Here is a 15,257-nt window from a genome sequence, read left to right on the forward strand (position 1 = left end):
TGTCTCTCTGCATTATTCCTTCTTCCTCAGGGCTCCTCTACCTCCTCCAGGTCCTCTTCCTCAAAGACCCCCTGAGCAGCCAACCCACCCCTTTTATCACACTGATCTTTATTAGTCACTGCTGAGACACATTAAGGGCAAGGCTGCTCCTCTTCAAGGACAGCTGTGACTTATCAGGGGCAAGACTGCCTGCAATCCCTTCTACACCTACATTGTGCTACTCTTCCAAATTTAAAACTGCTCCAGCTGGTTCACTGGATGGTCGGGAGGGCAGAGGAATTGGGCTTCATTGAAGGTTCAGAAACACTGTCGTGGCTGAGGATCTGCCTATGGAGCCGAGGCATGGAATGTTCCTCTCTCATTTGTTACTCATAAGAGCACCTGGACAAAGATGAACAGCCTTTGACATAGAAGAAAAAAGGCCAATAATGCCACCAACGTGTGCTGTGGCTAACATTGACAAAGAGACATTTTATTACTGCACAGAGATAGGACAGGAAAAAGCCTCCTCTTCTTGGCACACACACACAAACACACTCACACGCATGCAGGCACGAACGATGTAAAATTGTTTGAAGAACTTTGCGGTCTTGTTGTTAAGCAAGCTGTGAATGTTTCCAAAAAGCCTAAAATCCAGACAATGGCAGCACATTGCTGAAGAATGTTTAAGGGATTTAGGTTGATCTGATAATTGCTTGGTAAGACAAAAGCAGAAACAGCTTACAGAAATAAAGGACATGGGTTTGAAGGAATTTTCAAAGAATTATCTTTAATTTTTAAGATGATATAGCATGCACCACAAAGAATAAAAAGGCACTGACTACAAGATAAAAACAGTAAAAGATCTTCTGTCAGGAGAGGTCATTTGCACAGCCTTTCAGAGCACAAAAAGAAGCCAGAATTCTGTGTTTGGAAGAGTCGGTCTGCCCATTTGCTCCAAGCTCTAACAAGCCACTCAACTTAGAGTGATTTCAATTTCACATACTCCAAAGTCAGGAGCATGATGTGAACACAGATAACTTGAACTTTCATTCTTCCACTCCAAACTCCGTAGATGAAGCAGCCAGGACACGCATAACATAGACGAAACACTGATTTGTGCAAGAACTGCAGCTCTGGTCTTGTTAATATAGTCAAAACCATTTAAATTGGAATTGGATGAATAGAGCAAAAGTACATCTGTGAGCATTTTCTGGCCTCTTGAAAAGCTTGTGTTCATCCTTTCCACATCAGTGTTCCGCACATATCCCACCCCCGCATTTAGGCACAGGAGTGGCCTCTGCCTCAGATGGCCCGTTTGACCAACAAATCCTTGAAGGCTGAACAATACAACTGAGAAAGTATTACTTTATTCTTATTATTTTGCTTTGGCACTGACAGAGACAGAGCACTCTGAGTAAACACCTACTTCTACAAACTTTCATGCTGGTAAGCAGGAAGCAAACATTAGTTTTATGAGAAGAGGTTATGCATAGCATCAACCTCCCTGCTTGCACACACACCAGAACACATCCCACCAGGAAACAGGAACAACATCTGAGCATTTAGCCCAGGCTGAATAGATATAAAATCTTTCTCTGAATATTGACAGAATTAAAAATCTACACATCCCTAAAACAATCCATACATAATCATGAACTCTACACACTTTAGAAAAAAACAAATCCTTAACCTTATCATTTCACTAGCAGGAAAAGTTAATACATACATGGAAATTTATTTGCCCCACTTTGGCTTTGTATTGATAGTAAGAAAAAATCAGAGCCTACCTACTGCCTGAAAACGATGACAGTGCTCAGAGAGCCCTGTGAGCAGCCAGGGGCTGTGTCATGCAGCCCTGTGTGTAATGTATCCAAGCACTTACACACAAGATCCAAGTGGAGACCATTAATGGGAGACCTTGGCTAAGGCAGGACACAAGTTAAAGGCTCAGGAGATGAGCACGTGTGCTATCACAGAGCAGTGTGTCACAGCACATGCACGATATCACTGAGCACCTAAGCACTCTTCTTTCGTGTTAAGCACAGCAATATGCTCTATGTCAGAACTCTGATTTTTTCAACACTTATTAAGTATTTTCAATATTTATTAAGTAGGGCAAAAATTAATAAATCAGATGGTAGACTAATGTGTTCAGTACAACTCTGAGCAAAGCTTGTGTAAAATTTTAGCAAATATTTACTGCAGACACAGAGAAGCCCTTCCCATGTTAGGTTTGAGATCAGCTGTATTTACCATTCTCTATAAATGAAACGTACACTTCAATTAGAAACTAGTGAAGAATACATACATACAAAACATGGACAAGACAAGGACTAAACTTACTGAACACACAACCTGTTTTTCCACTAGATGCATTTTAATTACATTTTGCAGATGGTTTTTTCAGTCTTTTGCCATAGCATATGAAATTAATTTTTGAGGGGAGGGAATGCAAGAGGAGCTTTTCTATATTTACATGTTAAATAGTATTTGCTGGTTTAGGCAAAATGCATTCTGCTGTTCAGGGAGGCACTTCCCAGGGATACTACACTCCAGTTCCCAGGTCTGAAGGACTCAGAAGCAACAGCATTCCACTGGACTGGGTAAATGCATACACCGATTGTCCTTTGTCTTAAATTCAGGGTCTCTGTGTAGGATGGATTCCCATTCTTGTAGCACCAAATCAGAAGCAAAAGCCAAAAATGTCCACTTTCCACTCTCATTTTAAAGTTTGTAAGATTTCTTAAAAATTTAGAAAATATATATTCCAGCAACAAATGGATTACAAGAAAACAAAAGAGCATTCTTTTTCCTTTACCTATTTTAAGCAATACTCTGATTTATTGTGAGGGTAACGGTTGAAGAAGATAAATGTGTAGATCTTCACTTGAGATCTTGGCAGCAGAGACAGTCCAGCGCATTTTGCAGAGTATTTTGGTTTAAGGAGTTCAAAGAATACTTTCTTCTTCAAAGTCAAATTTCATCACCACTGGCCGGGTCATGTTCCACTTCTTATTTCGATTTCTATCCTCGATGAACTCCTGGTAAGGATCTTGCTTTGAAACCGCTTTCTTTGAGCGTACATAACCAAAAAAGACAGTTAATGCCAGGAAAGAGTAAAACAACATGACAAAGAGGATGAAGAAATAGGCGTTGTCATATGGTTTGTATTGTGGCTCTTTTTGTTCTGTAGCATTTTTCCTTGTGTCCAGGTTCCTTTCCAGAAGTTGCAGAACACATTGCGAGATGAGAGAAGCTAAAGCTGTTTGGTTCATTTTGGGGAATTGAAAAGCATGTCAGAAAATAGAGGGGAGTGAGCATCGAGGGGCCCCAAGTGATGCTTCATTGAAGTGGGACTCTGTCCACCAGCTCTGGCAGAGTTGGATCTGGCCTGGAACCATTTCCTCTTTTGGTAAGGAATGCTGTTAAGCACTTATTGGGTCTCAGTCCTTTGATAATGAGGCATTTGGCCGATAAGCCTGCCTTGTCTGTGAAGTCTATGAATAATAACAATAATAGAACTATACAAATGCCTGAGACACACATCTGCCAGGCAGTTTAAAATGTGTGGTTTAATTTTTTATTCCCCTACCCCCACAATATTTGGGCAACAAATCTGCTCAGGTTACTAGGTGAAATGACTTTAAAAGCACCAGTGTGAGTGATGGGTGTTTAGGGGAAGAAAAAAAATACGGTGTTTCTGTCAGCTGCTATGTACAAGCTGAACATGAAAACTTAAATTTGAACTCAAATTTGACAGCCTTTGGAGCTTAGGTGTAAAGTTGAAACTTTTAATGTTTTAATGTTTGCATTAAGCATTAGGACTGGTAGTCTGTAGCTGTGTGCTGCCAAAAATACGTGCCACACTGCAAGAGAGCAACATCCAAACAGAAAAGAACTGCTTATAAAGTCATTCTGGAATATGAAACCTTTGACTGCCACTGACAAGTGGACTACACTGAATATTTTCAGACAAGGAGCAAGGAGGTTAAGTCTTCTCCAGTGTGGTTTGTCACAGGTCATGTCTACTTGCATAATAATAGCAGAGCAGTGCTCCGTGGATTCCTGCTTCCTATTGTGTTTTACAGGCTGGGTCACTCTAAAGTAAATTGTTGTTTTACAAAGTAGTGAAACCTTATCTTGCTACAAAAAAAAAGTCCTTACTGCCACAAACGACAATACCAGCTGTTTCTTTCTGTGATCTGAATTCTGGGGAATAAGCACCATGACTTTGAAGTGGAGAGCACATCACCAGACTAGCCGTTTGCCAACTCTGCACTGTTTCTTTAGGCCTGACCCCCTGAACTGATTGTATGATGACTAATTCACATGCTAAGATTGCAGTATATCGGTATCACTAAACAGCCTGCATTTGTCATTAAGGGTTTCTTGTAAAAAGAAAGATGAAAGTGAAGTCTGTAATTTTATATGAGCAGCAGACTACGGTATAAGTACATTTAGAATATGCAACTTCTAGAAGAAATACTCAGCTCCACATTTTAACTATTTGTTTTAAAATCAGCCTTAGAAAAGAATAGAAAGAAAAAAGATTTAAAATTCCAATAAAGAGCAATGCCAAATCCTGTTCTCAGTTGGGGCCAAGTTATAGGAGAGATCTAATTCATCTATTCCTGTGGGTAAAAAAGAGATTCAGGTGACCTAATCTTGTTTTGAGGCAACAAAAGAAAAGTTTTATCAGTGATCTAATTGCAAATAAAATACATGCATTAAACTAGTATAAAAATCTTCAGGGGAACTATGCCCAATTTATATTCATGTAACTGGAAAAGGATTTCATTTAGGTTTTGCAACTTTTCCAGAACTCTGTAAATTCTTACTGTTTGTTTGTTTTTTAAAGAATTTCCTTCAGTGAAAGAAGCCTGCAATTCTGCATAAATTAAGTTGGACACATGCTAATCCCTGTAAATTTCTTGCCTGCTTGAGTAACACATGACCTCTGTTGGCCAGTTTCTGGGGCTTTAGAGATTGGCAAAATACAAAAAAAACAAATAAAAATAAGGAGGTTTTGAGGGGGAGGACACCACAACCGAGTGGAGAATTAAGTGACAAAGATCACACCAGTGAATTCACAGTGTCAGTTTTGGGTATGCAATGAACAAGGAATGCTGTGCTTCACCTTGCCTCTGAAAACGTAGCTTCAGCCTGGTTCCTGGGATGCATGCTCATTATTTCCTACAAATAAGTGTTTTAACTCATCTTCTGCTATGCAGTGTACCGGCATCCTCATATGTCTAAGCAGTTTTTTAGTGCTCGATGAAAGGCAGAAAATTCTTTCTTTCTCCAGCATTCACAGTCAGAGCCACATCAGCCTAAGCCTGGAAGATAAATTACTGCATTAGAGCTTGTCAATACATGGGCTTCATCCCACAGGTATCTCCCAAACCCAGAATCCTGGCCCAACAAAGTCAGTGTGGCACATTCCCTTTCAAACACGCTGTGACATGCCCAGGTCACCCAGAGGAGAGGTCCCTGGAGGCCAGAGCACACCATCCTTAGCAGAACCCACACTGCATTTCACCAGTTCCCACATGGCTGCTCACAGAGGTGTCTCCACACCACCTGAGAAAGGCTGATGTACAAGGGAAGACTCGGGGCTGTAATGGTGTCCTCTGAAGGAAAGGTTTGAAGGATTTGCATCCACACAGTCCAGCTCATTCCCTCCAGATTGGGAGGAGCTGCTCACAGGTGAACCCCAGAGCTCACCTGTGCTGCTCTGCTTGGCCCCTCCTGAAATGTTCTGGCCCAAACACACCTCCACCAGCAGTCAGATGATGTGGTCCAGCCCTTATCAAAGGCAGATGCTTATTCATCCTCCTGCTCATCCAAAGTAGTCTGATCTTATTTAACTTGGGCTGTTTCCAGACAGTTTCTGCATCTCGTTGAACGCATCAGTGTTCTGCTAGGTTACACAAACAAACATTGCTTTTAAAGTTGTTTTTTCTCTCCTTTTTTTACCCTCCCCCAAACAGTTAAAAGTACATAATGGTGCTTTGAACAAGATCCTAAAGAGCTATTTCCATAAAGTGGTCCAATTCTTTTTAGAGATGTAAGTACATGAAATTCTTCAAATGCAGGGGGACAATGAGTGAAGATTAAAAAGAAAGTAAAAGATTAAAAGGAAAAGACCATAAGAAAAACTCAAAGGGGGGGGAAAGATCAAAAAAGAGGATTAACCATGTTACTTGTTGTTTTTCAGAAATTAAAGAAGTATGGAGGATAAGGAATTTGTTTCCTTTTGGCCCTAGAAAAATGCCAATTATGGTAGCTAAATTGCCAGGATCACATATCAGTATGCTTTGGAAATGTGAGAAATGGATGGGAAATATAAACACAGGGCAATAGCTTACAGTTATGTTATGAATTAAGCCACAAAAATATCAAGATTTAGTCACTGAACAAGCTGCCAAAGTTAATCTTTCCTGATGAACTTGAGCAGAATCAGAATAGAAGTAACAGAACTGCAGTTTCACAGATCAAAATTTCCTTGATCACTCATCTTTGCTATCTCTGGGTCCTCACACACCTACAATTTCCACTAAAAATCAAAGGAAAATGGGTGCACATGGGCATGAGATTGAGCTCCTTATCTATTCTGTGTATCCTTTTAGGAGTTTTTTTATATTTAGCAGTAAAAAAATTAACTATTGCAAGTTCCTCTTTGGCAAGAGCACTTGTGATATTATCCACACTAGTAGAGATTATATTTTCCTTTAGATAGGGGGTGGAGAAAATGCTTCCTTTCAGGTCCTTCAAATATCTGACACTTATGTAGCCCTTTATGAATAAGGATTAGAAAAGGAGGTAGGAAAGGATTTCTGCCAGAAGTCTGATGCATGTCTGAACTCCAGAAATTATTTACCAGGGCTATTTTAGCCAAACCAAGTCCCTTTACTGAGTCTCCCAGGTGGTTTTGCTATGCCAGGTTCTGCACTCTGTCCCTGTCCCCAGGGTCAGCACCTGGCTGGGACAGCCTGGCCGCAGGTGGGACTGGCAGACACCTCCCAGCCGAGGCTCCATCGCTGTCTCTGCACTGGCAGGAGCAGTCTGCATCCTGACAAGATGCTCTGAAACCAAACCAGGCTGAGGCAAAAGGCTCCCAGGAGCTGTCTGCCCTGGGAAGTGCACTGACCAAGCAGATCCCTTACCTTTTCACACACAATCATTTTCCTCTTTTCAAATCAGGCAGCCCTGCCTGTGCAAGTATTTCCCTCAGGTTTCAGTGCCAAGTGGAACTGTGATGTGACACTTTGGGAGTGCTGCAGATGGTGCTGGTGCTGCTGGTCAGAATCTGCAGGAAGAGCAAGTGAAGGAGAAATTCTACGGAGCTGATGCAGGCACTGGGATAAAAGGTGTGGCTATTGGACACCTGCAGAGTGGCAGGACTTTGTTGGAGAGCCACAAGGGAAAGGGAGGCAAGGAGGAGAAGCCATGACATTGTGGGCAAAGTGTGTCTTCCACCACCTGGAGACTTCAGATGGGGACGGTGGGAAAAGGGTTTGACAATCAGTCAGACACTGTGTCATGAGCTCCACAGAGGGGCAGGACCCCAGTGATGCTCTGTGGTTCTGTAGTGCAGAACCAGGTGGACCCTGCAAGCCACATCACCCCCAGCCCCACAGACCCTTCCCTAGGATAAGTGCAGCCAAAACAGCATTTCAAAAAACGCAGGAGATTTGTACCCTTAGTTAATTATTCTCTTACTGACTGTGGAGACACTCCCACGAGAGTGGCTCCAAAGACATTTTTTTCAATCTCTGAATCTCTGAATTATAAAATATCATGGTTTGAGTGTGCAGAGTACCTGTAACAATCACCCTTTTAAAGCTAAAATTTTAGAGGTATGTACATTTGAGATCATTATAAATAAATGCATATACATGGGGAGAAAAATGTTTGTGTAAATAAAACTGACTCTATGAGAAAAAAAAAATGGATAATTGTGCAGAGGCATGAGAAGAACTGAGACCATAATTATGTACAGCATAAGCAAAGATACCCGTGTGAGCGCTGAAAGGAGGGGAATGTGGGGAGAAACAAGTAGCTTAACATTTGGTTATGGCCTAAGGGACAAACTTTGCTGAAGATGAAGACACCAAATGGTTAATAAAGCTTCTGAACTGTTTCCAATTCTCAGACAAGGAAGCAATAGTTCCGCTCTTACCAGCAACTGCTCTTTTATATTTGTGTATCAAGCTGGCTTTATTGAATTATTCAGCAAAGGTCAAATGTGATGTGTCTTCCTAGTTTTATTATGATTTTTCATGACATTGCCTGAGTAGCTGAATAATAAACAGTGCATGTCAAAAAGCTGCAGTGCCCAAGCTGTCCACAGGCACCCTGGGTTAATCAGTCCCTGGTTCTGAGGTGATGGAAATGCACTAAGCAAAGATTTAAACTGTGTGTGAGCACTGCAAAATGCTGTTTGTGGGAACCATGATGGCAAAACAGAGCCAAGTGCCAGCCCTTTGTACATCCTGATTTTTAAGCTGTTTGTACGATAAATACCCGTAAGTTTTTGAACTGGACTAATCCTCTAGCTGTAACATTTTGCTCCCTGAGACTGATGAGAATTTCCCAGCCTGTGATGAGCTGCCCAGAAGTGCTGGGAGAGAATAGGGAGTGAAAATCTGACATGTCAAATGGCCTCCTACCTGCAATGACCACAAAAGCAGACTGCAAGTTTTATTATTTTACAATGGACAAATATCTTGAACAGATTCAAATCAACTGATGTGCTTCTTTCAATAACCCTAGGACTCTTCAGTTGCTCTAGGGTATATCTAGATGCCATTGGAAAAGCAAAAATAAATTTTAAATGAGATCTTCTAATCAGGATTTAGGTTTTCCTGCAATTAAGCGGAACACTGAAGTGAACAATACAAAGAAGTTTATAAATTCAAACTGTTCCAGGTTTCTGATGGTCCCATTGATATTGCCTTAAATTAATTTCATCTTATTTCACACAAAGATATCTTCTAGTAATCCACTTTATAGACTTTAAGGCCAGAAGACTTTATGAATAGCAAATGTTGAGAATGTTCATGGTTACCAAGACAGCAAAAAGGTATGCTTTACACATGAATTTCTTATATGTGAGAGAATATGCCACAGAATTCAGACATAACAAAGAGCTTACATGATATTGTCTGCCGTACTTCTGAGAAAATACAGACATCCTTGATACCAAAAAATATTAGTATCATGTGGTAATTTGGGGTGAGGTTTGGAATTGCAAAGTTAAGTAGCTTTGTGTTTTCTTCATTATATTTGGAGATACAGGTTACAGACCTGCAGCCAGGCATTTTGTGTCTCAATTTGCACAGGGCTTAACCTAGGGATTAAAAACCTAACTCTAATACCACATAGGTGCAGGAACAGATTTCTGAGGACACAGAACCTGTTTGACAAATAGCTATTTTCAGTGAAGATTTGTAGATTGGGATAGGCATTTTGTGCCTTTCAAAACAGCCCAGAAAGATACACTTCAACAGTATTTGTTTTTTTGGATAGAGACTTTTGAGCAATACTGAGTAGAAAACCCTGTGTGATTATTGGAGAAAAATGCTTATTTCTAGGTTTTATTTAAATGAGAAACACTGAAATATCTAGGGAAAAGGATAATAGGTGTCATTAAAAATTATTCTTTTCCTAGCTCATTCATTAATGCCCAGATAAAGGAATAGCAACATATATTAAAGTATGTATATGTATTAAAGTACATATACTGGTTATTGTGATGGGAAGAGGAGTAATTTCTAGATAAAGGAAGACTTAATAATAGAAATCATGGTTGTGACACAAAGAAAAATTTTTTTATGAAAACCTGTCTCTCAGAAGCTCCCAATTCAAATGAGATGACAGGCAGTTGGTTAAGCAGCTGTGGTGATTTATTTCCATCTTGTAAAATATGCACAGTCATACACAGAAAAAAAAGAAAATAAGAGGAGGGACCCTGAGACCTGCTCTTTCTGTTCACACAAGTGAGTGGGGTTTGGACTCTTGCTGTGAGCACATTCCTCCCAGCTATTGCATGGCTTTTCTGTCAAATGCAATATCCACGGCAGGCTCATTCCCCTTTGACTTTCTGAGCATTCAGGATTCATATCCCAGAAACACATGTGGTTCCCAAGAACCTCTTAAGTCTTGACAGTGCTAACAAGAAGGGATCAATGGTATCCCAAGTTATTTCTTACAGAACTGTCAAAGATTTCTGCAGCACATAATAAATCAAAATACTCTCTGCCCCAGGCTCCTCCTTTCCCATGACAAGAGCTCTTCCCAGTTCTCCACTGCATGGCTTGACTGTGAGAAGAATGAGTGATTTTCAAAGAATCATAGAATGGTTGAGGTTGGAAGGGGCTTTAAGGATCATCCAGTTCCAGCCCTCCACCATGGACAGAGACAGGGCCTTTTCTCCCTGCCTTGTTTGCAGTCTCTCCTGCTCTGCATTAGGCTCTCACACAAGAAAGTGTTTGGGACACCCTTGAGAAGAGGAAGGAGCAGCCAAAATTCCCATTCCCTAACGTGAGGTCAGTAAAGCACCTCTGTGGGATTGAGGGCACTGGGAGAAATCACAGCTCTCCCACCCCTGCAGCTGCTGGAGGAGAAAAGGAAGGTCACATTTCTCAACCACCCTGTGATGAGAGTGCCCTCCTCCTGGGAAGGAGCACTCATCACCCAGTTCCAAACTGTGCAAACAAGCAGGATTCTATCCAGTATTTTGCAGAAAAGAGGAAATAGAAGTTTATGTGGCCTCTGCAGCAAGCCTAGGACAGGAGACAATTGTCAAGGGTCAAGTCTTTTGAAGCAACATTGAAAAAAATCAGAAAAAAAGCAGTTTGGAGCAGGCAATAGTTGTTAACAACACAGTTTTAAATTTTAATTGTCTCAGAAGTTAAAAAGTGTATCAGAGAAACAGAAACTGGAAAAAAATCTCCTTTCCCCATTTTTCAGCATTTTTAATGTCCTCTTTTCAATAAATGTATTACTTCCTTTTCTGATGAAAGAGGGCTAGACTTAAAAGAACAAAATAAAAATGCACGTGGAAAAAGGGAGAAATATATTGAAGGTGGTTACATCCCCTACAAAATAGTGAGGAAATTAAAGTTCACCAAGCCTCGGATGAAGTAAAATTCCCTTGCACACTGATGTGGCAGTAAAATTTACTCCACCCATTTTGAAAGGTCTCTTCCCCATGTTACAATCAGCTTGTGTGCAGGCCTATTAAAAATTCTTGAGGTTTCTGAGGAAAAAAAATAATTCAGGACAGATAGCGCCCACAATTGATTACAAAATCTCTGCATTTTCTGAAGCCATCCCAGTTGCCCTACTTGTGCTGGCTTTAAACCTTTGTTGTTTTTTTTGAATGCATGACAAGGGCTTTTCCCCTGTTGGGAAGATGTACTACTGGTACCCACAGCACTCAGAAAATGCAAAGTTCATTATCTCACACACACAGACACACACAGAGTTCCACACAAGCAGTACCTGGGCACAGAGGCTGCCCAATGCTCCCACAGCCCAGGGTATGTGCAGAATACACTCAAGTAATGAATACAGTCTGCATTGAAGATAACATGGTTTATTTCTTCATGATATTCAGATTAAAATGTATCAATGTATTTATCACAATACTACATTTTAGGACAAAATCATCAGTGCTTTGAAAGTCTTCATAATGTTTATTCATTATAAATAGTAAATATTTACTGAACTTTTTACATGAAAGACATTTTTTTTTGTTTTCTTTTTTGTTGTGGTTTTTTTTGTTTGTTTGTTTGGGTTTTCTTTTTTTTACAACACATTTTGTTGTAGAGGCTGCAACACAAAGATAATATTTCATTTTTTCCATCACCCTTAAGACCATTGTGTGACCTAACCTCTGTACTGAACCTAGTCTAACTCACTACTTCATAGTCCTTAACTCTAAAAGGAATGTATTTGTGTTCTGCCTCCCTCTTTGTTCCAAGAATAGAGAGAAATAAATAATCCTGCCTTCCATCATCCTCTTCCTCTCAACATCACAAAACACAAATTTATTGACATTCTAAAATGTCACGATGCAAACTTCTTGTAAACCTTGGTTCCTATAATTATACTTTCTATATTGAATATCGCTGTATAATTTAAACAGATGTGTCAAATACAGGTCCATCTCTGTCTATGTCCTGTACATCACTAAAAACATGTAAACGTAATCATTTCTTCGTATTTTCTCCTGAAGATGACCTTTAAATCATGATTAGCAAGCTGGATTTCAGTAATCCAGCAGACTGCAACATTTCTGTATTTTATCATCAGGAATTATGCACTGCAAAAATAAAAGTACCTGCAAAAATATAGTTCTGATTCTATATCTATGACTTTGGATGATCCCAAAGTTTGTGTGAGGTACACAGTATTGCACATTGCTAGGCAGTTATGAAAAATCAGCCGCGTTGTTGGTGGGGTTTTTTGTCTCCCATGCTTGTTTAAAAAGGTAAAACACACTGGGAAAACACATACAAAAAGGTAAAATCTGGGTTTCATGTTACACAAGATCTCCTCTCTAGGTAAAGCAAAACCTGTGAGTGACATTTATTGACAAGGTGATTACAAAAGCATGGTAAGGTAACCAATGAGTTGCTCGGGAAGTCTTTCACACATATCCAGCTTCCTAGGGATGGTGACGTTTCCTCTTGATGACAATTTCCAGTGTGTACAGTGAGAGGCTCTCTCAACCTTGCTTCAGAAACTGAGCTGTTTTAAAGTTAGACTAAAGTCAGCACTGGATGTCAGATGAGTAAGAGTACACAGAGCTCAACTGCTCTAAGTTTAGTTTCAAAATGTTCCATTTGTCCCAATCAATGCACATTAATTTCAACAACAACAAAAAAATGGAATGTTTGCCAGGCTGTGATGTTAAATACTGCTCTGTTTTGTATACCCACTCATAATGAAGCATGTCACATTTATTCATTATTGCTTTTGGCCTTTGTCTTCTGTATAGCTTTGTCCAGCCTTCAAAAGTCTACTAAAAGCTGTGACTGGAGAGAACATAACAAGCTTGTTTCTCTCAGTGGGACTGCCCCAGTCTAGGCTGCACTGTGTTGAGAAGATCCCTCATATCCAAGCCTTGGAGTGAGACCGGAAAACAAGACCAGCTTTAACTTGAAGTGGACAGTTCATTTATGCAATATCTGGCTTCAGATAATGAAAGGCACCTGCAAAAAAGCAAGAGAAGCTTTTTAAGTCATGCTGTGACAACCTCACAGCATGGGGCCATGCCAACTACAGGTTGACAATGTCATATTTAATACTGATATATCAAAGGAAAGGGACTAATATTTTTATTCCTAGGACAAGTTTGACAAAACTCTATGTATCTGGGATTATATACTGTAATGATTCTTGAGCTGACCTCATTAAGAACATGTGTTTCTAATAGTGGAATGCCAGCGGTTATTTCATTTTGGACAACCCTTATGTTTTACCTAATGGCAATCAGGTTTCATGTCTCAACAATTAATAACATCAAGATGTTGTTGACATCACTTAAGAAAATAATTATGCAGCAGAAATCCTGCTCGAACAATCAGCTATCTCAGCAGTGCATGGCTTTGAGGAGGAGTAGCAGCGAGCCCTGAGGATGTGTGCTCAGACCTGCCTTGCTCAGAGCCAGGCAGCCAGCACAGGCTGTTGGTGGCTGGGTGCCCTTCCCGGTGCCAATGTGCCGTACTCACTTTGGCCGTACTGGCCGTACTGGTAGCCCGTGACGGGGTCCATGCTGTATCCCGTGGTGCTGTAGGTCGGTGGGCAGTAGGACTGGGATGTAGGCAGGCTGTCTAAGCTCTTCATGTGGTCTAACCTCTGGCTGCAGCTGGCTGACACAGTGGTGGTGGGCTCCAGGCCCCCAGTTAGAGGGGACAGGGCATAATCAGTTTGGGGCTGGTGAGGCACACCACCGTGGTTAGTCAAGAGTCCCATTACCTGAGAGGTAGAATAAAGAAAGAGTTAAAATATATGAAGAACTGCATTACTTACCGAACCACAGAAATTCTCACATCTATAATTTGATTTCCTAAACCAGGTAGACTTGATACTTGAATAGTGGTTTGAGTAGCTAATCCCAAAAGGAAGTAGAATTTGGTTGCATCATCCACCAAAATCTGATGGCTAACAAGCAATAAGAAGTGATATTGGGGCAAATAAGGAATAATACTTTTTAAAACTTTTACAGTTTTAGAGTGCCTGATCTCAGCCCCAGCTGAGAGTTCTGCAGATGTTTATTCCTTGAGGACTAAATTATAAGGGAACAAAAAGAAAGCTGTTTAACCATGATGTCTTGCATGATCTACAAACATAAAAAGCTATGAAAAAGCTCACATGATTTTCTTCTCTAAGATCAGCAGCCATTACAATGAAATCAGTTTGGAGCAGATCCCAGTAGCACTACTGATGGAAGTAACAAAGAACCCCAGTGGGTTTGGATGTTCTGGGAGCTGGGAAATGGGCAGAGCAACTGTACCTCCACTGCTGCATGCCCTGTGGGCTGTAAAGAAATGAATGTGCAAGAATAAAGTGCTGGTCATAACACCAGTTATTGGTTCCATCATCTGAGTTAGGAGACACAACAGAAAGGGTCAGGCACTCCAGAGCAACTTCAAGTCAGCTGTGACTCCTTTATGAAGCTGCTTCTACAGGGACACTTACGAAATCAGTAGCTGAAAAGAGTTTACTGGAAAATACATGCTTGTCCCTACAAAAGCCCTAGGCCATAATTTCCAGTAGAAGAGCAAGAAAAAAAATTTTCAAAAGCATCTGCGTTTTCAAGCATGAAACTACAGTGAAAAGTTCTTGTTGTTCAAAAATCTCTCCCACTACAGGTTAGTGAACACTCCCTTTCCTGGCCCACCACTATAGAACACTGAAAATAAATTTATGACTGAGATTTGCTTACTTTTGCTGAAAAAGTAAAATTGCACTTCAGAGCCTGACAAACATTCTGCAGCTTCTAACGGGTGGGTGACATACAGCTTCTGCCAAAACTGCATATTGTGAAATTTACAGGCTGTTCTTGCTCCTAAAAGGCATTACAATTATCTGACACATGCTATTTGATAATCATTTTGCTTTGTAGTAATTCTTGCCATAAACTAAAGAGACTTTTTAAAAACTGGAATCTATTTTTTAAAGACTAAATTAAACCTCATAAGAATATATGTATTTCCTAAAGTTCTGATGCTCCTCCTGGAATTGCACTTATTTTCCATCAC

General features: G+C 40.4%; 1 protein-coding gene across 2 annotated transcripts in view; it reads right to left on the reverse strand.

Annotated features, from left to right (window-relative positions):
• Positions 1-11,661: 11,661 nt before the first annotated feature.
• Positions 11,662-15,257, reverse strand: part of PAX3 (paired box 3) — a 74,232-nt gene continuing 70,636 nt past the window's right edge. For both annotated transcript variants that reach the window (XM_014879511.2, XM_014879509.2), the window contains exons 8-9: positions 13,725-13,971; positions 11,662-13,205 (exon numbers count right to left, since the gene is read on the reverse strand). In XM_014879511.2, the coding sequence (XP_014734997.1) occupies positions 13,171-13,205; positions 13,725-13,971 (282 nt within the window). In that variant the 3' untranslated portion in view covers positions 11,662-13,170. The remainder of the gene's footprint in view (positions 13,206-13,724; positions 13,972-15,257) is intronic.

The sequence above is a fragment of the Sturnus vulgaris genome, chromosome 10 (assembly GCF_052056855.1).
Source record: "Sturnus vulgaris isolate bStuVul1 chromosome 10, bStuVul1.hap1, whole genome shotgun sequence".
In the NCBI taxonomy this organism is placed as follows: Eukaryota; Metazoa; Chordata; class Aves; order Passeriformes; family Sturnidae; genus Sturnus; species Sturnus vulgaris.